Source organism: Bos grunniens, chromosome 21 (genome assembly GCF_055505025.1).
Source record: "Bos grunniens cultivar Pamir isolate PY7600 chromosome 21, Bosgru_T2T1.0, whole genome shotgun sequence".
NCBI lineage: Eukaryota > Metazoa > Chordata > Mammalia > Artiodactyla > Bovidae > Bos > Bos grunniens.
The window spans coordinates 62,334,469-62,362,250 of NC_141185.1; the positions used below are offsets into that span (position 1 = coordinate 62,334,469).

The 27,782-nt window shown below is 48.3% G+C and overlaps 2 protein-coding genes across 12 annotated transcripts in view; one reads left to right on the forward strand and one right to left on the reverse strand.

Annotated features, from left to right (window-relative positions):
* PGPEP1L (pyroglutamyl-peptidase I like) overlaps positions 1 to 24,323 on the forward strand; it is an 83,374-nt gene extending 59,051 nt beyond the window's left edge. For 2 of the 7 annotated variants that reach the window (XM_086365385.1, XM_086365387.1), the window contains 2 exons: positions 1,011 to 1,233; positions 13,067 to 24,323. In XM_086365385.1, coding sequence (XP_086221511.1) covers positions 1,011 to 1,233; positions 13,067 to 13,308 — 465 coding nt within the window. In that variant the 3' untranslated portion in view covers positions 13,309 to 24,323. Of the gene's footprint in view, positions 1 to 1,010; positions 1,238 to 8,739; positions 9,078 to 13,066 lie in introns of those variants that run through there. The other 5 variants (XM_086365386.1, XM_086365388.1, XM_086365389.1 and 2 more) reach the window with 3 other exon arrangements.
* IGF1R (insulin like growth factor 1 receptor) overlaps positions 17,142 to 27,782 on the reverse strand; it is a 306,038-nt gene continuing 295,397 nt past the window's right edge. For all 5 annotated transcript variants that reach the window (XM_086365379.1, XM_086365380.1, XM_086365382.1 and 2 more), the window contains one exon: positions 17,142 to 24,323. In XM_086365379.1, the coding sequence (XP_086221505.1) occupies positions 23,942 to 24,323 (382 nt within the window). In that variant the 3' untranslated portion in view covers positions 17,142 to 23,941. The remainder of the gene's footprint in view (positions 24,324 to 27,782) is intronic.

Here is a 27,782-nt window from a genome sequence, read left to right on the forward strand (position 1 = left end):
AATGACAGCAAGGGAGGCAGTGGGGATGGGAGCGGGGGGTGGGATGATTATGTGTGGAGACCCAGAGCCTGTGAACCCCAGGACCCTGGTTCTAGGGTTGATGGCTCAAGTGTATCCTGCCCCCTGCCCACCAGTAACAGCCCAGACAATTTCAAAAGGGTCTGGTTATAAAAGTTTAAGATGAAATACAGAGTAGAATCTCAGAATAAGACTCTGGAAAGAGAGAAGGAGGAAAAGAAAAGGAAGCTTTATTCCCAGCCTGGACTCAAAGGTAGTTCCCACCTAACAGAGAGGCCCCTGGGCTAGTCCCAGCCAGGCCCTTGCAGAGCAGGTGGGTTGTGAGATGGGGTGAGAGGCAAGGACCTCTTGGCCTAGGAGAGCATTTGGAGGGTGGCCCCCACCCGGAGGTGGGAGAGTGGCCCACCTGGAGAGGCCCATTTCATCACTCCCAGAATATTTTATCAGAACAGAGTTACTATGCAGGAAACTGGTACAAACATCCTCCAGATATGAAGACCAGATGATATTAATAGAACAAATACCACCAGACCTTTAAGATGATACCCTAATGTTTTGATAATATAATGAGCTATATTTTTCAAAGAGGAAAAATAATCAGCTCAAAAAATTCTAACAGTATTTTATTAGACTGTTATTAACTTCCTTTATTAAAATTTCATAAAAGAGATGGAAGCTTCCAGGGAAAGACTAAGCTTCTCCTGGGATAGTCTTAGATACCAGCTGGGACCCCCCAGGGAAAAAAGGAATACACTGCCATATAAAAATGTTTTGAAATAGGAAAATATTTAAATTAGATACCATGTAGGTGTCTATCCAGTGATTTTTCGTTCCAGCACATTCATCAAGGGGAGCGGCAGGGGATGGATGTGATGGTGGCACATTTGGGGGACTGGGGTGTCTTGCTCCCCAGAGCTCTCCCTCTGAACCGTCTGGAGAGCAGAGGGGACCTCAGTTTCCCTAATCTTCTGCCTCCACATGTGCTCACACAGTTCGTTGTGCATGTGGGCGTGGACCCCGCCGCCAAGGCCATCTTTCTGGAGCAGTGCAGCAAGAACCGAGGCTACCGAGACGCCGACATCCGGGGCTTCCGGCCCGAGTGCGGCGTGTGCCTTCTGGATGGGCCAGAAGTGATCGCGTCAGAGGTCAGCATGAAGGCGGTCAGCAGGCGGGCGGCAGTGCAGGGCGTGGAGGTGGCCTTTTCCCGAGACGCGGGTAGGTGCGTCCTGATACTGGGCTTGCAGGGGAGGAGGAAGGGCTGAAGCGGCCTCTGACCAAACTTCCTCCCAGCATGTGCCATCCTGTGCCATCCAGCTGGGTGCTTGGAGCTGCCCAGAGTCATCACTCAGACCCACACGTTGCTCACTTCTGCCTAGGACTGATTCTGAGGACCCTCCCACTCACTAGCCTTTGTTGGCTGGCAGAAGAGAAGGGGTAGGTAGGGGATGTTGAGAGGCACTAACATTTTGTGGATGACTTTTTTTTTTTTTGCAGTATTTTATTCTTTTTTTTAATTGGATGATAATTGCTGTTTTATATATATATATATATATATATATATATATATATATATATATATATCACCTCCCTCTTGAGCCTCCCTGCACCGCCCCCCCACCCCACCCCACCCCCCCCACCCCACCCCACCCCACCCCCCCCACCGCCCTCACACCCCACTAGGTCTCACAGAGCACCAGGCTGGGCTCCCTGTGTTATAGAGCATCTTCCCACTGGCTCTGTTTTACACATGGTGGTGTATATATGTCAATACTATCCCAGTTCATCCCGCCCTCTCCTTACCCCACTGTGTTCATAAGTCAGTTTTCTACGTCTGCATCTCCATTCCTTCCCTGTGAACAGGTTTATCAGCATGGTTTTTCTAGATTCTTACATATGCTTTAATATAGTATGTTTGTTTTTCTCTTTCCCACTTCATTCTGTGTGACAGGCTCGAGGTTCATCCACTTTAATACAACTGACTCAAGTCTATTCCTTTTTATGGCTGAGTAATATTCCACTGTATATGCGTACCACAACTTCTTTATCTATTCATCTGTTAGTGGACATCTAGATTGCTCCCGTGTCCTAGCTGTGGTGTATAGGCCACAGTGAACATTGGGGTTCATGTGTCTTTTTGAATTGTGGTTTTCTAAGCATCTGAATGCAGAGTTCCAAAGAATAGCAAGAAGAGATAAGAAAGCCTTCCTCAGTGATCAATGCAAAGAAATAGAGGAAAACAACAGAATGGGAAAGACTACAGATCTCTTCAAGAAAATCAGAGATACCAAGGGAACATTTCATGCAAAGATGGGCTCGATAAAGGACAGAAATGGTATGGACCTAACAGAAGCAGAAGATATTAAGAAGAGATGGCAAGAATACACAGAAGAACTGTACAAAAAAGATCTTCACGACCCAGACAATCACGATGGTGTGATCACTCATTTAGAGCCAGACATCCTGGAATATGAACTCAAGTGGGCCTTAGAAAGCATCACTACAAACAAAGCTAGTGGAGGCGATGGAATTCCAGTAGAGCTCTTTCAAATCCTGAAAGATGATGCTGTGAAAGTGCTGCACTCAATATGCCAGCAAATTTGGAAAACTCAGCAGTGGCCACAGGACTGTCAGTTTTCATTCCAATCCCAAAGAAAGGCAGTGCCAAAGAATGCTCAAACTACCACACAATTGCACTTACCTCACATGCTAGTAAAGTAATGCTCAAAATTCACTAAGCCAGGCTTCAGCAATACATGAACCGTGAACTTCCTGATGTTCAAGCTGGTTTTGGAAAAGGCAGAGGAACCAGAGATCAAATTGCCAACATCCGCTGGATCATGGAAAAAGCAAGAGAGTTCCAGAAAAACATCTATTTCTGCTTTATTGACTATGCCAAAGCCTTTGACTCTGTGGATCACAATAAACTGTGGAAAATTCTGAAAGAGGTGGGAATACCAGACCACCTGACCTGCCTCTTGAGAAATCTGTATGCAGGTCAGGAAGCAACAGTTAGAACTGGACATGGAACAACAGACTGGTTCCAAATAAGAAAAGGAGTACGTCAAGGCTGTACATTGTCACCCTGCTTATTTAACTTATATGCAGAGTACATCATGAGAAACGCTGGGCTGGAAGAAACACAAGCTGGAATCAAGACTGCCAGGAGAAATATCAATAACCTCAGATATGCAGATGATACCACTCTTATGGCAGAAAGTGAAGAGGAACTAAAAAGCCTCTTGATGAAAGTGAAAGTGGAGAGTGAAAAAGTTGGCTTAAAGCTCAACATTCAGAAAATGAAGATCATGGCATCTGGTCCCATTATTTCATGGGAAATAGATGGGGAAACAGTGAAAACAGTGTCAGACTTTATTTTTCTGGGCTCCAAAATCCATGCGGATGGTGACTGCAGCCATGAAATTAAAAGACGCTTACTCCTTGGAAGGAAAGTTATGACCAACCTAGATAGCATATTCAAAAGCAGAGACATTACTTTGCCAACAAAGGTCCGTCTAGTCAAGGCTATGGTTTTTCCTGTGGTCATGTATGGATGTGAGAGTTGGACTGTGAAGAAGGCTGAGTGCCAAAGAATTGATGCTTTTGAACTGTGGTGTTGGAGAAGACTCTTGAGAATCCCTTGGACTGCAAGGAGATCCAACCAGTCCATTCTGAAGGAGATCAGCCCTGGGATTTCTTTGGAAGGAATGATGCTAAAGCTGAAACTCCAGTACTTTGGCCACCTCATGCGATGAGTCGACTCATTGGAAAAGACTCTGATGCTGAGGGGGATTGGGGGCAGGAGGAGAAGGGGACGACAGAGGATGAGATGGCTGGATGGCATCACTGACCCAATGGACATGAGTCTGAGTGAACTCCGGGAGCTGGTGATGGACAGGGAGGCCTGGCATGCTGCAATTCATGGGGTCGCAAAGAGTCAGACATGACTGAGCGACTGAACTGAACTGAACTGAAGGGTATATACCCAGTAGTGGGATTGCTGAGTTATTTATTGCTGCAAAGTTGTGAATTAACCATTCTAGTTTAGCCTCAGATGAAGATTAATTTTCCTTTGTTTCTCCAGATTCTGACCCCCTAGGAGGTAGTTAATTCTCCTTCAAAAGAATGAATGAAGAAATCGTTACTGAATTAAATCATATGAGCCTTATTCAGGCCCTAGCATAGCCTTGGAAGGTTCTTGCTTTATTCAGTGGCCAACGAATTGAGAAGCAAGAGCTAAGTTCATAGACCAACTTCTTGCCCACCTGATGAAAGGGATTTGATATTAAAGATAAGACAAAGGGAGGAGGAGTGAGGCTAATGATGGAGAGGCATATGCATTAGTCTACCTAGGAAGACTTTTTCCAGGGAGTAGGATGCCACTCTGCTTTTATCCTTTTTATGGTCTTTAATGGCTGGTCCTGGCCACCAGTAGGTGCGTCATGTTAAGAATAGTAGGCTAATTTAGTAAAATTAATGTATAATGAGACTCAGGGTTTGTTGGAGGTCAGGTTCCTGGCCATCTTTTTTGTTTGTGGCCTTCTTTCTTATCCTTGGATCCTTTAACTTAAATATTTATGTTAACTCCTGCTAAAGGTGGGGCCTGGCAGGTTTTGAGCAAAAATCTGGAGCACTTCTGGCAATAACACCACCCCCACCTCTTCCTCCTTACTGCTTCTCATTCTTGAGGGCCACTGAAGGGTGAAGGTCTGACTTCTGAAGCTGCTTCCTGCTGAACATGAGTGCCATTTTTCCTTGGATTAGGGGAGCAGAACTGTTCCTGATAGCCTAAATTAAGTCTAATTATCAGCAAGCTGCAGTCAGAATTGTTTGTACGCTTGTATTAGTATCATCTGAAGCTTGATTACTTCAAAGTCATCAAAGTCACATTTACTAAGGAAGTTGACAAGACAAGGCCCAGAGATAAGCAGGAAGATAATGGCAATTAGTGGAGCCAAGAAATGGAAAAAAGGCAAGTTAGCCTGGGAAGACCCTGCTTGACTATGTTCCAGATGGAGCCTGGATCTAGACCTTGTGTGTTCTATCTGTATAACCATTGAGCTTAGTCATATATTTTTTAGGTTTATCTCAACCAACCTAGTTATTGACATATATATAGCAGGTTTTATTAGTAACTGTGCAGGCTTCCCCTTGCTCAGCAAGGAGACAGTCAAGGGCTAGTCTGTTGTTCAGAACAACATTTGTTAGAGAGTCCAGAGAAGTATGGAGTTCTTGTCAAGCATACCCTGTGTTTTTAGGCAAGTCTTTAAAGGCCTGGGTGAGATTTTGTAGAGAGATTTCATGCTGTGCAAACCTTCCCCAGGGGGCCACTAGTCTGAGAGAAGTCCTTACTGCTGCCAGAATGAGTCCTTTTATCTCAGGGCTGGGTGATCTTATAAACGGTTATACCTAGGTTCTGAGAACTTAGCTGCCGTAGCATGCAATGTCCCCAAGATGGGGCTTATCTAAACAAGGATGGACTAGAGCCCACCCCAGAGAAGGGAAGGAGGAGTCAGAGTTGTTCTGATGGGGTACTTGGTTTATTCTCAGGCCACAAAGGAACGGGTACCCATAGGGAGCATATGTTCTGGGGAGTTGAATCACATTTGAAAGTGGCTAGCCCCAGAGGGTGCCCTTGCAGAGCGAGGAGAGAGGCCCACCTGCCTGGTGGGGGTCACTGAGGGATTCTTGACCAGTGGCTTTTCCCCAGGCCTTAGGAGGGCCATATACTAACTGTCAGACAACTGGCATTTTCCATCTGCAGTAAGTACATCTCCCATCTGGTCCGTGTGGGTGTTCATCAGGTCGGTGCAGGGGGCGCAGTGGGTGAGATTTCCATAGGAGTCAACCCAAGGCACTTAAATTGTGGGGGTAATGGAAGAAGTCGTGGCCAGAGTCGAGTAACCCTAGGGTGTTACTGTAAGTCCCTCCTTTTTACAGGCGTGTTTAATAGGGGCGGTGGCAGCAGCCTGATCATAGTGGTGGTCCTGTGGAGTACGTGCTTTGTGTTTGATAGAGGGAATCCAAGCTGGGAAGCTGCTTTAGGGATGGGATATAAACTTCGGGAGGAATAGGTTTTCTATGCTGTCCCTCACTGAGTTGTGTTCAGCTAATCTATAGGTGTCACTTGGAGAGTGGAGGTGACAGATTCAGCACTGGGATAGCTTTTGTCAGCAGGCTATAATTCTCAAGAAATTCACTACTGAATCCCCATTCTTCATGCATGGTTGTAAGAGAGCGCAGAGAAGATAAGAAGGAATAGACAATAATGGCCACTCATCCTGCCTCCAGTGTTAATGTTCCCTATATCCAGCATGGACAGAGGAAATGTTTACCAGTAGGAGGAGGTTTGGCAGAACGGTGGGAGCTAAGTAATACAGTAGCAATGACAAGGCCAACTGCTAAGCCTGTCCATCACCTTACTTACTTATTAGTAGGGTTAGTCCCTTTAAAAAGTAATATAAGCTCAGTGACAGGTTCACACAGCTGTAATTGAGCAAGTGGCTCAGTAACTTCCAGAGGCATAGGTGTTGTCTTTACTCTGGTATGGTGGCCCACGGAGTTATGCTCTGCAATTGTCAGGCACTGCATTAGTCAAGATTACAAGATAAGGTCCTGTCCACTTGGGGGCTAACTGGTCTTGTGGATTTCCAGCCTTCCAGGTGTTCAAATAAACCCAGTTCCAGGGAACAAAGGATGTAAAACCATGTCAGAAGGGGAAGGCTTGTAAAGCTTTGATTTTTTTTTCCCGTCTGTAAGGCATATTTCAGTCATCCATGTCCCTAAGGTTGGCTTTGTAGGCAGGTCCTTCAAGAATGGGCCTCCTGTACCTGATCTCATACAGACTTAACCCAAGCTTTCCTTTAGGGGCTAATTGCATTCTGAGAAGTGCTGTGGGGAGAAGAGAGATCCAAGTTTGATAAATCTCTTGACATAGTTTGGCTTAATTTCTTTTGAGAATTTGATTTATTCTTTTTACTTTTCCTGAGGATTGTGGTCTTGTGCCTGACTCTTTGCCACCCCATGGATTGTAGCCCTTCAGGCTCCTCTGTCCATGGGATTTTCCAAGCAAGGATACTGGAGTGGGTTGCCATTTCCTTCTGCATGAGACTTCCCGACCCAGGGATCGAACCTGCGCCTCTGCTGTCTCCTATACTGGCAGATGGATTCTTCACCACTAGTACCACCTGGGAAGCTCAAGAGGGCTGCAACCTCCATTTAATTCCCAGTGCTCTAGAGATTTCCTTAGTAATTTGAGAAACAAAGGTGGGACCACTGTCACATTGAATGGATTTAGGGAGCCCAAACTAAGGGATTATTTCCTTGAGCAGGGCCTTAGAAATCTCTGAAGTAGTCTTGGTTTGGGGCAGGAATCTAGCCAAAGGTGTCAGTCAAAACCAGCAAATATCTGAAAATTTCCTTGTACCCAGGGCATTACTGTGAAATCCATTTGCAAGCTTTGACCTGGATATGTGCCTCGGTACGAGGTGGGGGTCCCTCCCTTGACTTTGGAGGGGTGAGTGTTGAGGTTATTCTGGAGACAGAGAGGGCTCGGTTCAACCTTATCTGTTTAAGGAGACTTCAGAAATTGGGAGTAGTGATGGATGTGATAAGCCATTGATACAGGGTCTCCTGCTTATGGCCTGAAGTGCCCGTTCAGAATGGCTTCAAGTGCAGTAGCTTAAAGAGCAGCTGCCCATGATTGTTAACCATCCTTTCCAGGTATTCTGGGCTTTTAAAACAGGCCCATCACAAAGCCTTCTCTTTCTTCTGGGGGGTAAGAGCTAGGATCTGGGGGCAGCGATAGCAGGGGCGTTTGAAGTCTGTCCCCACCCTCTACAGCTTGTTTAGCTGCCATATATGCTGTGCGATTTCCTCTTGTTATTTCTGCTTCTCCCTTTGATGGCCTCTCCAGTGAATACAGGCTATATGCTCTTTGGCAGAAGTATAGCCTTCAGCAGCCTCCAGCAGCCTCCTAATCCCCAGCCCACCCCCCTCTTTTAATCTGTTTATTCCCTGAGATCAGGTTATGTTGTGTCCTCAGGCTGTGCCATTCTTTTAAAGTTTGTGCCCTGCCCCCTTCCCTCCTGTTTCACTTTGGTCCAGTTGTTTAGAAAAATAGGCCTCAACCAGAGTCAGAGGTCCGGGTTTTTGTGTAGGCACCCCCAGGGAAGTGTCTCTTCCTTCAGATACATACGGATGGAAGGAGGGGCTCAGGTTGGGTAAAGCTAACCTGGGGGCTCTCCCGAGATGTTTTTTCAGTTCCAGGAATGCTCAGTCACAGTTGAGGGTCTGCTCAGAAGAGTCAAGGTCCTTCCCTTTTAATTGTTCATATGAGGGCTTAGCAATTAAGCCAGCATTGGGGATCCACACATGGCAGAGCCAGGCACCCCCAGGAAACCCTGGAGCTGTTCTCTCGTATTAGGGGTGCCATCTGGCAAATCCATTCTTTCCTCTTCTTAGATAGTGCCCTGTGCCCCTTTTCTGTTATTAAATCCTAAGCATTCTACCCGCTGGAGGGAGATTTGGGCTTTTTTCCTTTGAAACTTTATATCCTCTCTCTGCCAGATGATTTAAGGCAGTAACTTTGTTATGGTCAGAAAGCTCTTTGATGGGGCTGGTGATTAGAATTTCATCCACATATTGAAGGATAGTCCCCTGTTCTAATTCAGAGTCACAGAGATCCTCAGCTAAAACCTTTCTTAAAAGGGTGAGGGAGTTTTAAAATCCCTGCGGCAGAACCACCCAGCACAAGTGGTGTTTTCTCCTGTAGTTTAGATCCTGCCATTCAAATGCAAAAATGTACTGAGTTTACCTGGCTAAGGGCACACAAAGGAAGGTGTCTTTTAAACCTAGCTAAGTGCATGGACTTCCCTGGTGGCTCAGACAGTAAAGCTCTGTCTACAATGCGGGAGACCCGGGTTCGATCCCTGGGTTGGAAACATCTCTTGGAGAAGGAAATGGCAAAATCCCATGGACAGAGGACCCTGGAAGGCTACAGTCCATGGGGGTCACAAACAGGCGGACACAATTGAGCGACTTCACTTTCATTCAAGTGCATGGTAAGTCGCTTTAATTGTGCCAGACTCTTGGGGATCCTATGGACTGTAGCCCGCCAGGTTCCCCCCTTCAAGGGATTCTCTGGGCAAGAATACTGGAGTGGATTGCCATCCCCTTCTTCAGGGGATCTTCCTGACCCAGGGATCGAACCCACTTCTCTTAACATCTCCTGCATTGGAGGCAGATTGTTTACCACTCACACCACCTGGAATACCAAATACTCTGGGGTATGGGGTAGAGTGTATGGTTTGAGGATCTGGCCTCAACGGGTGAATTTCTTTCCTGTCTGTATTTATAGCTTGGAGGTCATGAACCAGCTGTCATCTCTTGAGATTTTTACTGGCAGAATAGGACTGTTGCAAGAGCACTGGCAGGGTCTAAGAAGCCCTTGTTTGAATAGACTTTCTATTATAGGCTTCATGCATGCTAGGGCTTCTTTGCTTCATGAGTATTCTTTTTATTTGGTTTTTGTCGAAGCTTGTTGTTGTTCAGTTGCTGAGTCCTGTCTGACTCTTTTCGACCCCATGGACTGCAGCACACCAGGCTTCCCTGTACTTCACTATCTCCCTGAGTTTGCTCAAACTCATGTCCATTGAGATGTACTAAAGCGCTTCAGTCACGTCTGACTCTGCAGCCCCATGGACTGTAGCCTACCAGTCTCCTTTGGAATTCTCCAGGCAGGAATACTGCAATGGGTTGCCATTTCCTCCTTTAAAGGATCTGCCCTTGTGGCTCAGACAGTAAAGAATCTGCCTGCAATGCGGGAGACCCAGATTTGATCCCTGGATCGGGCAGATGCCCTGGAGAAGGGCATGGCAACCCACTCCAGTATTCTTGCCTGGAGAATTTCATGAACAGAGGAGCTTGGCAGACTGCAGCCCATGGGTTGCAAAGAGTCGGACATGACTGAGCGACTAACACTTTTCACTTTCATGTCCATTGAGTCAGCGATACTGTCTAACCATTTCATCCTCTGCTGCCCTCTTCTCCTCCTGCCCTCAGTCTTTCCCAGGAAATAGAGATTTAAACTGGCTTCACATTTTTTCCACAGTCCCTTTTGTTGGCTAAGAGCCATAAAAAATCCAACATAGGGGATCTCATCCCATTTTCTTTTTAAACACTAGCAATAACGATCCAATTGAAAAATGAATTAGAGAGTCGTTAGTTGGCCAGCTTTCTCCATCCACCAGTTTACATTGGAGCTATGCAGTGTTAACAAAGAAAATAAGCTGTCTCCCTGTTAGTGGGTGCTACTCAAAGAGTTTACAGTTACGGAGAATGTACCTGAGCAGTGTTCACTGGGATGGAGGCTGGGTTCCCCATATTGAGGAGTCCTTACTTCTAGTCTCTCTTCAGCTTCCCAGTAGCCTCTTCCTAGGGTTGGTGACCATGCAGAGCCCACTGGATTGGCCCACCCCAAGTGGTTTGGGAGCTCTAACTGCAACCTGAACCAGTCTTTGCAGGGGCTAGAAGGGGAGACACTGTCCAAGAGGGTCTTAGACCGTCTGAAGTCAGTGACTCAGTGTTGCCAGACCCACTGTGAGCTGTAGGAAATACCTGATGTAGGTGACTGCTTTCAACAAGCAGTTCCCAGAGACAGAGTGAAGTGGGAGTGGGAAAACAGTTCTCTAAGTCAGCGGTCCCCAACCTTTTGGGCACCAGGGACCAGTTCCGTGGAAGGCAATTTTTTCACTGACTGGGATAGGGGGAATCATTGCAGAATGATTCAAGCACATTTATTGTGTACTTTATATTAGTACTATATCAGCTCCACCTCAGATCTTCAGGCATTAGATCCCAGACGTTGGGGCCTCTGCTCTAAATCATATAAATTGCTCAGATAAAGATCCCGTCCAGTTTGATCTTCTTGCCAGGATCTAGTCCAACCAGGTAACCAACTATCTCATCACCCTCTCTCCTTACCAGAGGATTAGCTCAATTTAGATAACCAACCGCCCAGTCCAGTCCTCTAGAAAGAGGTCTGGCTTCAACCAAATGGCTCTACAACCAACCCCGGCTTTACTGGCTGAAGATGGGTCAGCACCGAGAAGTTGGGTCAGTCAGTCCGTTCAGTCGCTCAGTAGTGTCCAGGTCTTTGCAACCCCGTGGACTGCAGCATGCCAGGCTTCCCTGTCTATCACTAACTCCCAGAGCTCACTCAAACTCATGTCCATTGAGTCGGTGATGCCATCCAACCATCTCATCCTCTGTCATCCCCTTCTCCTCCTGCCTTCAATCTTTTCCAGCATCAGGGTCTTTTCCAATGAGTCAGTTCTTCGCAGCAGGTAGCCAAAGTATTGGGGCTTCAGCTTCAGCATCAGTCCTTCCAATGAATATTCAGGATTAATTTCCTTTAGGATGGACTGGTTGGATCTCCTTGCTGTCCAAGGGACTCTCAAGAGTCTTCTCCAGCACCACAGTTCAAAAGCATCAATTCTTTGGTGCTCAGCTTTCTTTATAGTCCAACTCTCACATCCATACATGACTAGTGGAAAAACCATAGCTTTGACTAGATGGACCTTTGTCGGCAAAGTAACATCTCTGCTTTTTAATGTGCTATCTAGGTTTGTCATAGCTTTTCTTCCAAGGAGCAAGTGTCTTTTAACTTCGTAGCTACAGTCACCATCTGCAGTGGTTTTGGAACCCCACAAAATAAAGTCTGTCACTGTTTCCATTGTTGCCCCATCTATTTGCCATGAAGTGATGCGACTGGATGCCATGATCTTCATTTTCTGAATGTTGAGTTTTAAGCCAGCTTTTTCACTCTCCTCCTTTACCTTCATCAAGAGGCTGTTTAGTTCCTCTTTGGTTTCTCCCTTGAGGGTGGTGTCATCTGCATATCTGAGGCCGGCCCAGCTTCCCCAAATTGCCGCAAGCATCATTGCTGTAGATATGCTGGGGGCGGGGGGGGGGGGTGGGGTGGGGGGGGGGTGGGGGGGGTGTGTGCTCCACCTGATCTTTGGCTGCTTTTCCGTCTCCAGCTTAATTTCTATCTCCAGTATCCCTCACTGGCCCAGAGGTCAAGAATTGGGGCACATGGTTCAGTTACTTAGCTGGCTTTGTTGGCCCTGGGTCAGTGAGTAACCCTGGATTAATGGACAGAGTGTGCCCCAAGATGAACTCCAAAATTTGTTACAGAATTAAGTTGTATGGACCTTGCTTGGACCCTCTCTGCCTGGGTTGGAGAGGTTTCTTTTTCCCACTTGGGTTCAAGCTTTGTTCAACAGTAAAAGTATAGAGAAGTGGGATCTAAGATCACAGACCAAATCACCCACCTGGTGAGAGGGATTTAATTTTAAAAATAAAGACAAAGGCAGGAGGAGTGAGATTGGTGATGGGGAGGCATATGCTTTGGACTACCTGGGAAGGGTCAGGGTTTTTTCCAGGGAGTGGAGTGCCACCCCCCTTTTAATCATTTTTGTTCCTTAAAGCCTGATCTTTTAGCTACAGTGTCATTTAATATGCTAATTTAGAAAAATCAACATATAATGAGCCCCAGGGTCTGTTGGTGATCAAGTTTGTGGCCCTCTTGGTCTTAGCTGGTTCCATCTAGTTGTTTGTTTGTTTTTTTTTTTTTGTATTTTCCGTGTGTATTTCTGGATCTTTTAACATAAGAATTTATGTTAACTCCTGCTAAAGGTGGGGGTTGGAGGGTCGTGAGCAAAGACCTGAAGCAACTCTGACAGTAAAATGAGTCAAGGCAGACGAGAATGAGGAGGATTCACAGGCTGGAGAGAGAGCCTTTTGGATTCCTTGGTTGGAAATCTGGTGCCTTCCAGAGATCAGCCACTTGCTGGACACGAGGCCTGGAGCCAGCCTCTCCATGGCTTTTCCCCAGCAGCAGGTTCTTTCTGAGACAGAAGAACAAAAGCTGGGTCTCCTGGGTGGCGGGCCCCTTGTGCTTCGGAGCTGCGGCCCTGCCGCTTCTCTTGCGTTTAGTTGAGGTTCGAGGCTGGTCCAAGGAGTAACCTGGCATTTTGTGTGGTTATAGGTATGTCTGCGATTACGCCTACTACCTGTCTTTGCATCATGGAAATGGGTGTGCGGCCCTCATCCACGTCCCTCCATTATCTCCTTGGCTGCCCGCCAGCCTGCTGGGGAAAGCCCTGCAAGTCCTCATCCAGGAAATGCTGGAGGAGATTGAGAAAGCCCGGGCTCAAAACCAGAAGCTCAGCCTTTGCAGTTCCAGCCAGGGAGAATCAACTGGGGGACTGCTCCTTTAGAGAAAATTAAATGTTTCACTCCTGTGTGTAGAGTTAAACTGTGCTTTGAGGGGCTTTTAAAAAAATTGCTTATAAAACAGTTTACACAGAGGAAAAATGTTCTGAATTCGCTCAACGAAATCACAAAGGGTTATTTTATTGTCAGAAGAAAGAAGAACACTCTGAAAGGCAGACATTTCATACGGGATTAACTAGCTTCAGTTATGGTTTTCCTGACAATAAAATGAAATGCTGCTGCTGCTGCTGCTGCTAAGTCGCTTCAGTTGTGTCCAACTCTGTGCAACCCCATAGACGGCAGCCCACCAGGCTCCCCCGTCCCTGGGATTCTCCAGGCAAGAACACTGGAGTGGGTTGCCATTTCCTCCAATGCATGAAAGTGAAAAGTGAAAGTGAAGTCGCTCAGTCGTGCCCGACTCTTAGCAACCCCATGGACTACAGCCTACCAGGCTCCTCCGTCCATGGGATTTGCTAGGCAAGAGTACTGGAGTGGGTTGCCATTGCCTTCTCCAAAATGAAATGCTAGTAATGTCTTTTTTCCCTCTTAAAGTCTATGTGTCGGGCCTCTGTGATTCTGTCCAATCGCTGGGACCTCTGCTTCGTTCCCCAGGGCCCCATGTCGTGGGATGACCTGTGACTGGCTGACCTGGGAAAACTCGGGCGTAGCCACCACTGCGGGCGCCCCACGCTGGTCCTCTGAGCCTGTGCATCCAGGCGCTGCAAGAGCCCTCTGAGCCAGCGAGTCTCTAGTGTTTGGGCTTTTCCTTTTTTAACTTCATTAAAAAAAAATTGTCATAAAATACACATAAGATGAAAGTTATCATTTTAACCATTTTTTAGTGCTCAGTGGCAATATGTACATTGACTCGGGCAACCCTTGCCACCACCATCATCCCAAAGTGAAACTCCACACTCATTATCTTCTCCCTTCTCCCTCTGGCCCTTGGCATCCACTTTTCTACCCTCCCTCTCTGAATCTGGAGACCTCATATTAATGGAACTTTTGTCCGTTTGTGACTGGCTCATTTCACTCAGCAAAATATTTTCAAGATTGATCCATGTGGCATGTGTCAGAATTTCCTTCCTTTAAGGCCGAGTAATACCCCCATTGTATATGTAGAATACAGTTTGTTTATCCATTCATTTTTTGATGGACACTGGGTTGCTTCCACCTTTGGGCTGTTGTGAAAATACTACTGCTATGAACACTGGTGTGCAAATCTCTCTTAGAATCCTGGTTTAGGGGTGTGTGTGTGTGTGTGTGTGTGCGTGTGTGACTGTACCTAGTGGCATTGCTGGATCATATGGTGATTCTGAGTTTACTTTTTTGGAGGCGCTGCTGTACTGCTTTTCACGGTAGCCCTCCCAGGTCACATTCCCCCATAGTGTCTGGCCCCAAAGCAAAGGTTAATAGCTGGGTTTAGCTCTTCTACCATGGACAGTATTTTTCTGCCTTTTAAGCAACAGAACCTGCCCTTTACATCGTTCATTTTGCCTTTGTGGCACTGTGCCAAGCTGCTCACAGCAAGGTCTCACTGTCCCAGTGTTTTCTAGGGGCACATTTCCATTGGAAACCCCTTTAGCAAAATTATTTTTTGGAGGAAGAGCTAAGCTCTAGGAAATTTCTTGTTATGTTGGTGTGCTCACACTGTAATTTTCTACTTAATTTCATTTAAAGAAAAATCATTTACTTAATGCCCAGATTTTTTCAGTGGAAGAAAAAGCAGCTGTACCTTAATAACAAAGGAACTGGGCAAAGGAACGCACTTTACCATTAGCCCTCCAGCACACTTGTGTGTTTGTGATAGATTTTACAGGACCCCTTTGCGAATGGAACTGGCTCACTTGACATAGAACAGATCAAAGTCCTACTGCAGCAGACCAAAGGCAGCAAGAGGGGCGGGGTGGTCTGGACACCAAGCACAGGTCTGGTTGCACGGCTATTAATGAGGAGAGCCTTCTGCAATTGTAGGCAAACACCTGCTACCCAGAGCCCTGGGCCTCTCCCCCCGACCCTGCCTTATTTTAGCTCGTCTCAGGACGGTGCCAAGCAGGCCTCCTCTTGGACCCAGCTCCAGTGTTATTTCAGATTGTAAAATGTGTGTGGCTTGGCGCCAAGCAGACGTTTAGATGTCACAGAGGCCCAGAGCTCTTGATGAACACCCATCATCTCCCACCCACTGTGCTTCCAGGGTTCTTTCGGGAGCAGCCAGAGACCCATTCACCTGGTCTTAAGTGGCCTGCCATCACCCCGATACACACTGGGGTCTCTTTAGTTACGGCTGAGGTGCAGGCGGTTCTGAGACGGTTTGAAAGTTGACACAGCTTCAAAATGCTCAGCCCTGGGTCGGTCATTTAACAGCTGGGGGATCTTGGACATGTCTGCCTGTTTGCTCATCTATAAAACAGAGGAATAGAAATCCTTCCTTTGCAGAGTTACTGTGAAGACCTGGTGAGAGAGTGGATGTGAACGTCCGTCAGTGATGACAGAGAGCTACATACGGACTCGTAGCTGGACCGGAGGGTGGATACGGAAGTAGTTCTGCTGGATTGCGGGCTTGGGCAGGGGCGTGGTGGGGAAAGGGTATTGCAGGTCTCAACCCCAGCACCTTCAGCCTCAGAAGACCCTGCTGCTCCCCTGGCTGAGGACAGGTGCAGACTGAGCCTCTGCAGCCTGGAGGCACAGTGCCACCCACCCGGGGTGGTGGGAATCTTGCTGGCTGGGCTCTTTCCAGAGGTGAGATGCCCACCCGAGCCTCATGTGAGCCTGCTGTGAGTCACGGGTCCTTAGTGAAGGTCTCCTGGGTACCAGGCTCTCCGTGATAATGGGAAGCAAAACTCCAGGGCAACACTGAGAGTTGAGAGTACCCTGTTTTTCATTTTTAGGTCCAAGTCCTTGACACTCACCAGGTTGTAAGCAAGCACAGCCTTTCATTTATTTCTACCTCCTACACCTGGCTAGTTAACCCCCTTTGTCCAGTAGCCTGATTTTATTACTCATGTATAAAATCCCATGATCAAAGTTTAATAAATGATCAGCGTGTCTTCCTGATGTGTAAGGTTTGATTCTAGAACATGTACAGCTCGTTTCCGTAGAACATGTCTTCACACTTCCTACCATGACATTTCCTCTGGCAAAGACAATGATCCCGGGATTTGTAGAGTCTCTGGGCCAGGGCTTCCCAGGTGGCGCTAATGGTAAAGAACCCACCTGCCAGTGCTGGAGACGGAAGAGATGTGGGCTTAATCCTTGGGTCGGGAAGATCCCCTGGAGGTGGGCAGGACAACCCACTCCAGGATTCTTGCCTGGGGAATCCCATGGACAGAGGAGCCTGGTGGCTACAGTCCCTAGGGTTGCACAGAGTCAGACAGGACTCAAGCGACTTGGCACAGCATCCTTGGGTAGGCCAAGATCGTCGGCTGAAAAGTAACTAACGTGTCTGTGCAATGCCAGTGAGCCTCACCCTGTGTGTGTCCGAGGCCTTGCCTGTGCCCTCTGAGGTGGTGTGCGGACTGTGAGGGACCAACCAGGATGTGAAAGTGTGAAGAGAGTCCTTTGCCCCAGAATCGCCCAGACGAAACCTGCCCGCCTGGAAAAGCCTACACAGCAAAAATCAAGTACAGATATCTATATTTTATAGAAATTCAAATTTTCTTCTGGCTGATGTAATGGAGAATAGCTTTCCTGTTCACCCGCAATGTGCATGCCAAGAAGGTTCAGCTGTCAGAAACAGGGTGAAGCCTTCACGCAGAACGCCTCCCAGCGACGTGTGTGAACACACACGCCACCCGCAGCTCAGCTTCCCTGCTCAGAAGCACGGGGAGGGGCAAAATCAGAGACCAAAGTGCATACAGAATTCTTTTATTTAACTTAAACCATGTAGTACTTTAACTACTAGAAAAAAGCAGAGTAAGAGAAACTAAAGTTGCCTTAGCTTCAGCCATTCAAAATAGACAAAGTTTCTTTTTTTTCGGTAATGTAAAGAATCCAGAGTATATTGCAATAACAGGAATAAATTCTTACAACAGAATATACAAAAAAACATTTTGAAATTTTTTTCATCTACTGATTTTTTCATATAAACAGAGGAATTTTTTTAGGAATAATTTATACACAGAAAGTCATTTTATGTAACAAATTGGCCATGTTGTTACCTTTTTTTAATTTTTTAACTTTTTTTTTTTAAAACTTTTTTTTAAACAAGAAAACTCAGAAAATGCATTATTTGTGATGCATCCATTCCATCGTGCCTTCTGGTTTGATTTTTTTTTTTTGTCCCAGAGGTAGACAAACTCTGGCAAACCCCAATCTCAACCTCACTGGCTTAGAAAGCAGACAGGTGTCTTTGCCAAGCATCCATCACCTGTGGTTGTGTCTGTGCAACACCAAACATCCAAAGGAAAAGTTGCAAACAAAACCCAAACTGTTTCTGGACCTTTCTCCCATGTAGCACAAAACACCCAGGTGTTTCCAGTGATGGGGATTTTGTGGAGCTGTGTTGATATGGCCAATAACCCACTGAGAGCAGGAAGCAATGGAGTCAAACTTAAAAAAGATCTTGAATGTGTGTAGTTTTTATTAAAAAGTTTGTTTTCTATTGAAAAACATCTATGTTCGGTGTTCTGCCTCAAATAAAAACAGGGTCTCTTCCTTGTCATAACAAAGCATTAACCATGATATGAGGCATGGAAGCAAATGGCCTGCGTGCGCCAGAATTACCATCTTTCTGTGGCGGTCTGTGTGCCGCGCTCATCGTGAAAACCGTGAGCTGTGCGATGGAGTCCTTCCATCTTGAGGCACCGCCTAACGGTACCAACCAACCCCACCAGATGTGGATGGTGCCACGGCGCCGCTGGGCTACAACACCTCTGTGATTTGCTTGGCCAATGAGGTTCTTTCAGTCTGTTAAAGTAGCTACACTCCAAAGGGAAATGAGCAGTAAAAGATGATCCCCTACCCAACCAGGGGGTTCTGGAAGACCAAGATACTGAAGATACAGAACTACTTCTTAAATCGTTCCTTTGTTATAAACTAGGGCACAAAGCATGGGGGGAAAGAGGGTGAGCCGCGGCTTGGGTCAGGGAAAAATCCTTTTTTTGGCATCTTGTAAAGCTAGCTAGTAAACAGGTGTCCTAAAAAAAATGGATCACAAATACACATTTGCACACACAGAGAAAAAAAGTGTCTTTAAATTATTCTCAGCAATTATAAACTACAAACATTTTATAAAATTATTCTATGTTCTTACAAAAATGCAATGAAACATTTAATTAGTTCTTGTAAACCAGATCTTCGTCAACTGACTACCCGTAATCTACTGGACTTAAGAGCCCTATTGAAAACGCTAATGAGTGACTAATTACAATGATGTTTACCAGAAAGATGTGGACACACACAAACGTGGACATACAGATGAGCGATCGTTATGTTCTTGCATAAACAAAATAAAACAAAACCCTAAAGTCATGCCCCAGAACTGACAACTGACGGGTGCGATGCAGTTCGTGTTCTTGAACAATTTGACTGAACTCCGCAGTAACAGTTTCCAAAGTAGGATGTTAGGTTTATCTGTTGACACCAAATGCCCATGGATGACTGTTGAGCCTTGATGTGGTCTGATACCTTCAGAAACCATCAAGTTCCAAGCACAGCCCACACTTCTTCCAAGCCCTGTACCTTCTGCTCATGCTTTCCTCTCTCCATGTCATTCACGATCCCTGTTACAATGGTTTCCTGCCACTTCCTCATTCCACCATCAAGGAGTGTTCATCTGCTTTTTCTCTAAATGACCAACTAGTCATCTAAGCTGGAGGCCAAAAATGAAACCCTCTGGCCTGTCCAAGGTCTGTATCTTCAGCATCTCTGGCAACAGAGGTTCAATATAAGCAACATCCTCTCTTGACGTTCTCATCTGTACCACCCACTACGTCAGAGTGGAGTTAAGAGTTTGATTTTCATCACTGGTTCTTAAAGAGTGGATCTCTGGGCCATGTCTCCCAATGCTGCTTAGCCCAGGAAATGGAAAGACAGCCAACAAACACAAAAATAATATTAACAAAAGAACAAACCCCAAACCTTAAATGCATTACTGGGACTGCTGGAATGGGCCAAGGCATACCATGGAGCTTCACTGTCACCTGGAGGGTACCTGTGTTCTGGAAAGAGTTGCCTTTGACACTGTCTGGCCAGAGGACCCAAGAGTGACAGCTGAGGACCTTGGACCAAGTATCCTAGCCTTCTCACTGCTCTGAGCTACGTGTGGCCTTGTCATAACAGCGGCCTGTATCCCATACAGCCACCTGCCAGCAGAGGTGGGCTGCTGAGAAAGAGGCTTCAGTGGAACAAACTGGCCTAGAATTTGGCAGCATACTTGGCTCTGACATCTGTTACCCAACTGAAAACACACCACTTCATGCCAAGCATTTTTCCATTGAGTAGTTCCACAATAACTTTTTTTTTTTCTCTATTATTGAAGTGTTCCAAGTCATAAGAAACAGGCTGGAAGGAAAGGCCAGTGTGGGCCATGAACACGGTCTTCTCTCTTCCAAGGAGGAAGCTCATTCCAACTGTGTCAAATGTCAGGACATCCTCTAAGGGAGTCCTGGGGTGGTCTGGGTCTCACCCAGCTGCAGTTCAACAACGTCTCCAGAATACACCAGCTCCTGCTGCCTCAGGGAAGGGCTGTGTGTGATCAGGTTTTAATGCTCACATCAGTTCAATGATGTGCCTCAGTGGTTCACGTCACGTCAAGCAGTGCAAGCTGCTGTCAGAAGGAGGCTGCATGGAGAATGCCACAACTCAGCTTAAGTTATTTGGAGCATACAGAGGAGGAAACCAAGAAGAAGTGGGGAAATGAGCGTAAAATTAGGCTAGAACTGTGGACAGATGATGCCTTGGTATAGTCAAGGTGGGTGGTTTGGTCCAGGAAAATGACTGCACCATCACACAAGCAAAAAATTCTCTTTGATTTAAGTGTTTCTGAAGCATTTGTTATGATGGGCATATACTGTTAGTGTTTTCTCTCTACTTAAAGGAAAGCCACCTACATAAAACAAAAAGTGACACCAACAACTCGGACAGTTTAAACAAAACCCTTACAACCAGCTGAATGATCTGTAGAAATCCAGTTGTGGAAACTGGTAGGTATGTGCAAAACGGAGGAGAGGCCACTATTCCACGGGGTCACCTACGGTGGGGAAGTGGGAAACCCTGATCAGAGACTACTTCTCAGTGACCTTAAGATGCCAGGGGACTCGGGGAAGGAGAGGGGTGTTCCAGCAGGAGAGAGGAGCTCCTGAGCACAACTGCAGTCCTGGGAGCAGAAAGGAGCCGCCACACTTGGGGAGATCCCCTCCTCTGCATTTCCCAGATGAAACGCCAGTGCCTGTGAGAGCAGCTGCTGGAGGGGGCGCCGTCCGTCCGCCTGTGAGCAGCGGCAGCGGGGGAGGAGGCACAGCCCCTTCCAGCCCAAAGGTTTGGTACGTCTTTGCCCCTGGGAAGGAGGTGAGGGCGAGGTGGAGAGAACAGCCTGGATAGGGAGGCGGGGACTCTTCCTGCATCCTACCTGGGGCTGGCCACCACCAGGTTGAGAACCCGCAGGAGGAGGCGCTCGCCGGGCTCTCGGAGCCCACGTGGCCGCAGGGGCTGCTGAGTTGACCCCGCTGAGGGCCCAGCGGCCACCCCGCAGCCACAGGGGCGGTGAGGCCCCTGGCTCGGCCTGGTCCCCAGAATGGAAACCACCGCCCCTCCCCCAAGTCTGCACCGAGTAGCTGGTTTCCAAGACAACCTGCTGGGCCCCGCCCCGCCTCTGGGGAAACTGAGTCAGGAGGAGAACAGGAGCGACGCCAAATGAGCCGTCGCAGAGAAAGGTGAGTGGGGAGGTGAGCTCGCGCTGCTGTGACCCCGGGACACAGGCTGGCCTCGCCCTGCGTCACCTGCTGTGTACGGCCTGTGGTGTGCATGAGGTTACCAGTATCAACGGCATATTGTCAGGTGCTGAGAAATGTGAGATGTACTCCTTTTATATATACACATATAAAAAATAAGAGTGAGGTAGATAAATGCTTGGGAAAAGAAACAAAACAAAAACGCCTAAACTGTCCTGTCTTACACACACAAGCGCGCGCACACACACACAAAGCCTTTTCTCAGTATTTAAATTCATAAGGGGGCTTCTCTACAGTGATTGAAACTGGTATCACAAAATAAATTAAAACTCCTACATATAATACCTTAATTTTTTTTTCTCATTTTTTTAAGGGAAAAACTATGGGACAGAGACTAGAGGAAATAGTGGGACTGAAACTACTGATAAGCAAAAAAGCAACTACCAACCTTCTTTTTTGTGTTTAATCTCCAGTCGCAACTAGCAATCACCATACTGTATAGCTTTGTTCTTACTCATAATTTAAACATTTCCATCCCAGAAGCAACTCTTGTGCTGTCATCACTCTGGTGAGAAGTGCTAAAAACTAAACAAAACGGGACCCCGGGCTCTGAGCACTCGGCTTGCTGGCCGGGGAACGACTCCCCTGGGCCAGGTCCCGGTCCCCCCGGCAGGGGCACGGGCCTTGCCCTGCGGCGCCTGCTGTCCCGACCTGGCGAGGGGCTCCGTGCGGCCCACACTGCACCGGCGCGGGGTTGGGGGCTGGCCTGCCCTGGGGCGTTTCCGGTTCTAAAGACAGGTAGGTCCGGTTGGGGGCCGGGGTGGCAGCGGGACGCCGTAGACGGGCCCGCTGGAGCGCGCGCCGCTGCACCCCTGGACTCAGCAGCTGTTTTCCATGGGATGGAAGGATTACATAGCCATTAAAAAAAATAGTAATCCAAATGCCTAGTGTCTGCAGTTAAAACTGCTGTTGTACCCAAGAATTAAAAAAACAGATATATGTGTGTGACAACTGAAACAAAGGCAGGGAAGGAGAAGCTGAGACTTGTCAACAACGGTGAGTATCAACACTGAACACGGGTGTGCGATACATTTCCTTTTTTTCTGACCTGAGTTTGTATCATGTCTTGCACTGTAACAGACTCAGACGTGGTGTGAGGGCAGGCTGGGGAGGGAGGGTCCGGGCAGGCACCCGCCATCCCTCCGCGCCCCCCTCACCAGCCTCGTGCCCACAGAGCGTACGGGGAGAACAGAACTAACCGGGCAGGGGGAGCAGGGAGGGCTATGTATTTATAAAAAGGCATCAAACAGTTCATGGCAAATTATGTTATATAAGTATCAATTACTGGGAAGAGAGGAAGAAAGTCACGCACTCTAGTACAAAGCATAAGAAGTTTCTTGGAGTGAGCAGAGAGGAAGAGGGGAGACCTGAAGGTTTTCATAGATTAAATCCACAAAGATAAAGAACAAAAAAAATAGCAGCTTTTTTTTTTTTTTTTTCTGTACAGACGTATAGATGAATATCTGAACCGTAAAAAAGTTATAAAAGTGACATTAAAGACAATGTGTATGCAAATGTTTCATGGTCTAACATAGAACTGTAAGACCCACGAAGAAGTCCTAGTAACAGAGAAAATGTCAACAAAGCTTAGAATGCTTGAATTCATTTACTGCTTTTCTTCGCACTGTTGTGGTGGTGTTGGAATCGCTTTCCTTGCAAACCTGCATGAACAGTTGGGCTGAGTCCCTGGCAACCCCTTCCCGTCTGTGTCCTTGGGGGCTGGGCGGGGGCAGGAGACTGGCATGTGGACGACCTTTACTCAAAGCTGTCTTCCAGACTCCCGACAGGGCCTGTTTCCTCCAGAATTCCTGCGGGGGGCTAGAAGGGGGGGGGGGGGGGGTGTGCAGAAAGTGGGGGTGGGGAAGCCAGGCTGAGCTTCTCCCCATCCTCACTGACAGCGAGTCTCATTCTGTCCAGTGCCCCCAGATAACCTCGTCAGAAGCCATTGGGCCTGTGTGAAGGCAAGACTCGGAACACCAGGGACGACCGGGTGCAGGGCGTCAGCAGTGCGGCCCTTAACGAGTGACTAGCTCCAGTCTCGCCCAGGCCTCCGGAAAGGAGAGAACGGTGGGGGGGCGCTGAGGGGGAAAAGTGGGGGTTTTGGCAGAATTTGGCAGCGTTAACAATGGTTACAACCTTGGGTGGACGATGGCCCTTTGTAAATTTCATATGTCCCTAAAAATGTTAAAGACACAGTAAAAAAAATCCCATCTCAACGTGTTTGTTTTCTTATAAAGACCTACGGTGACCGGCAGGTATGTTCAGGGCAATGTGGGGCCACAGATGGGCAGCCCTCGCTTCAATCCGATGCAGAGGGCGTCCCGCCTGGGCTTGCGGCAAATGTGTTTCCATCATGAAGCAGAAAGAAAGAGAAAGGTGTGAAGAGAGTGAAAGAGAGACAGGGAGAGAGAGGAGACTTGATTCTCAAGTGTTGCTATTAAGTGTTGTCATTAAGGTTCTTAAAGGCCCGTGTCAGTTAAGGGTTTGGGTAGGGAAATAAAAAGCGGCTTGCATATTGAGAAAAGGAACATCCCAAATGTGTTTACTGCAAAGAAGCCGTCTCCTGTGGGCAGCCATGGCAGTTCTGAAGATCCACTGAGGTACAGGAAGCTGTGAATAGATTGTGAACACTCTCTCCCCACCCCCGCCGCCGCGCGCGCACGCGCGCGCGTTACTGTGTGCACGGCCGGGCTCCGGGATCAGCAGGTGGAGGACTGGGGCAGCGGCAGGGCCCGCTCGTTCTTGCGGCCCCCGTTCATGTGCGCGTAGGGCTGCCTCTCGTCGAAGCTGGCCCGCAGGACCAGCACGCCCGGGCCCGGGCCGTTCTCGGCCTTGTGTCCTGAGTGTCTGTCGGGCAGCGGCAGGGAGGCCGAGGAGGCCGAGGGGTCCAGCGGCACGCTCTCCATGTTCTCGGGCTCCAGGTCCAGCTCCTCCGGCTCCGGCGGCTTGTTCTCCTCGCTGTAGTAGAAGGAGACCTCCCGGAAGCCTGCCTCCATCTCGTCCTTGACGCTGCTGATGATCTCCAGGAACGAAGGCCGCATCTTGGGGTTGTACTGCCAGCACATGCGCATCAGCTCAAACCTGAGGGGAGACGGCAGAGGTGGGCCCCGCCGGAGGGCGCCAGGCCAGGCAGCCCCGCCACACCAAGTGCAGTGAGCACGCTGCAGGCGGTGCCAGGCCCCCAGCTCTGTGTCTCTCTGACACAGGAGAGTATCTACTGTCTCTCTCTGACACAGGACAGTGTCTACTCTTTCTCTCCCTGACACAGGTAGAGTGTCTACTCTCTGACACAGGTAGAGTGTCTACTCTGTCTCTCTCTGACGCACGTAGAGTGTCTACTCTGTCTCTCTGACACAGGAGAGTATCCTCTGACACAGGAGAGTATCTACTGTCTCTCTCTGACACAGGGGAGTATCTACTCTGTCTCTCTGACATAGGAGAGTATCCTCAGACACAGGAGAGTGTCTACTCTGTCTCTCTCTGACACAGGAGAGTGTCTACTCTCTCTGACACAGGAGAGTGTCTACTCTGTCTCTCTCTGACACAGGAGAGTATCTACTCTGTTTCTGTGACACAGGAGAGTATCCTCTGACACAGGAGAGTATCTACTCTGTCTCTCTGACACAGGAGAGTGTCTACTCTGTCTCTCTCTGACACAGGAGAGTGTCTACTCTCTCTCTCTCTGACACAGGAGAGTGTCTACTCTCTCTCTCTCTCTGACACAGGAGAGTATCTACTCTCTCTCTCTCTCTGACACAGAAGAGTATCTACTCTGTCTCTCTGACACAGGAGAGTATCTACCTTATCTCTCTCTGTCACAGGAGAGTGTCTACTCTGTCTTTCTCTGACACAGGAGAGTATCTACTCTGTCTCTCTGACACAGGAGAGCATCTACTCTCTCTCTCTCTGACACAGGAGAGTATCTACTCTGTCTCTCTGACACAGGAGAGTATCTACCTTATCTCTCTATGACACAGGTACAGTATCTACTTGTATCTTCAGCTTCTCGTGACTTATGTCCACCACTACAGTCACTTCACCCACACGCAGGACTCAACCCTAACTCTCGCATCCTGAGAGGGACAAATACAGGTCCCACAGAGAGTCTGTTATTACAAGCCAAAAATGTCAAGTCGCTCAGTCGTGTCCTACTCTTTGCGACCGCATGGACTGTAGCCCGCCAGGCTCCTCCGTCCATGGGATTCTCCAGGCAAGAACACTGGAGTGGGTTTGCCATTTCCTCCTCTGGGGGATCTTCCCCAGGGATGGAACCCAGGGTCTCCCACATCGCAGGCGGATTCTCTGTAGGTGTTTGAGCCACCCACAAAAGCCTCTTATTACACGTATTTACATAAAATGCAAACCAGCCTTCTATCTGAAGCATATCCTGCAGCCACTGGATAAACACTATTTCCAGAATTAGAACGCTAAGGAGGCTGAGCAGCGATCAGTTTTCCCCACAGTGCTCTCTCCTTCAGTTCTACCCACACTGTTTCCAAGCTTCCTCCTGGGCGCAGGGGGCCACTGGCAGAGAACCAAGGACAGGCAGTGCCAGGCAGTGTGGCTGCAAGACAGAGGGGCACACGACCCCCTTCCAGTGCCGGGGCTCAGACTGCACACGGTGTGCCCCAAGGGGGCAGAGCCAGCCTGGGAGACGGGCTGCCCTGAACCCAGCGAGAGTGGGGCCCGGAGCCAGATGAGAGAGCCTGGTGCCAGGGTCCCTGCTCAGGCCCAGGGCGGGCAGAGAGGACACCTGGGAAGCCTCGGCGTCACGTGGCCACAGGGACCAGCCCAACATCGGGCCCAAGCCCCCAAAACAGGCGGCTGCACAGGGAAAAAGCCAGGAACAGGCTCTGACAATAGTTCAGCACAGCTGCGGGAGGAGGGGCACCCCTCATTCACCCGGCATGCAGAGGGCTCCAGCTACGCAGACCTCCGGGGCATATGGGAGGTGGCCGAACAAAGGTCCAGGCTGCAGGGAGCATGAAGGAGGCTCTGAGGAGACAGCGGCCAGCGGCCTTTTCTCATGGAGACCAGAGAGCCTCCCCTTCCACTTGTTTTCTCTCCAGAAAGTGTTTTATGTTTTGTTTCAAAACTTCTGGCTAATGAGATACTTTTCAATAAAAATGGCCAAATGGAACTCCCCACATCTAGGAAGCTCAACACGCCCCAAACTGGCTTCCAGCCTCAAGCTGACACTTGACAGACTTGAGTCTGGCCCCGGAGAACATTTCAAAGAGAGAAAGCCCAAGGGGACAGGAAGGCTCCCAGGTCTACCCGCCAGACACCCTGAAAGACCTGGGGAGAAGGGTGTCACGTCAAGTCAGAGAAAAGAGGATGTGACCTTGAGTGCGGGTGGGCACGGGAGAGAGGCCGGCTGCTTCTGTAAATCAAGTTTTACTGCAACGGAAACACCCGTTTGTTTGCATATGGTCTGTGGCTGCTTTCAAACCAGCAGTTGTACGGGCCGAATAGTTGAGATGGTTTGGCCTGTGAGCCCTACCGTGTGGCCCTTGGCAGAAAAAGCTTGCCACCCCTGCTCTAGTGGAGAAAGACTTAGTCAAAACAGGAAGACTATTTCTTCCCCTCCCAACTAAACCACCCGCACAAGTCAGGATGCTAACCCCACGGTAGGTGACCAGTGCTCTCGGGAGCTTTATGGGTGTATACAGCATTACTCTGCATGGGTCTGGGAAGGTGTGTATCATAATAAAGCCCCATTTTATAGATCTGCAAATGAGTGAGGGTGGAGCAGGAATGGAAGTCTCACGAATGACCTGCTTGCACTTTGAATGCTACCACCAACCTCAGAAAGAGAAAGTTGCTCTCAGCCTCAACAGGAGAAACCACAGTCCTGCCCCATCTCCCTCTCTTGGCCGCCCACCGACAGTCACAGGTGTCTGTGATACACCTGTATCACAGGGGGCTTTGCAGATAAACTGGCGGCTTGTTCTTGGGTCAGATGGCAAACGAGCCCCCTTCCATATCCTCACCTCCATCATTTCCTATGAAAAAGGACCAACGCCCCCCCTCCCAATAAAATAAAAAATAAAATAAAGAGCCATAAATACATGACATGCCTCTCCATGGCTCAGCTGTGATTTCCTCTCTAGCCAACTGACTTATCCCTGAATAGAAGCACAGCCAGGGCCAAGGACACGTGACGGGGCCTGGCTCCGCGCCCCTTGGCCTGGGGCTGAGAAGTGCCCCCCACAGGGGAGGAGGCCTGTGAGCGAAGTCAGCACCAACAAGCCACGTGACAGCGTCCAAACCTCCCCAGAGCCACGGCCGTGTAGTGCTGCCCATGAAAGGCAGTCTTTTTTCACTTGGCGAGATTCAAGACCTTGTTTACACTATCTCCACAAGAAAACTTTCCAGTAGACTCCAGAAGGATTTATGAGCTGATAAAACTCCTCTTAAAAAAAAAAAACAGATTTTTTTTTTTAACAACTGGTCGGCTCTGGGGAGCAGGAGCCATCTTGTACTGAATGCCTGCACGGGAGGCGTGCGTGTGCATGGCCGTCACCTGGGCAGGACCAG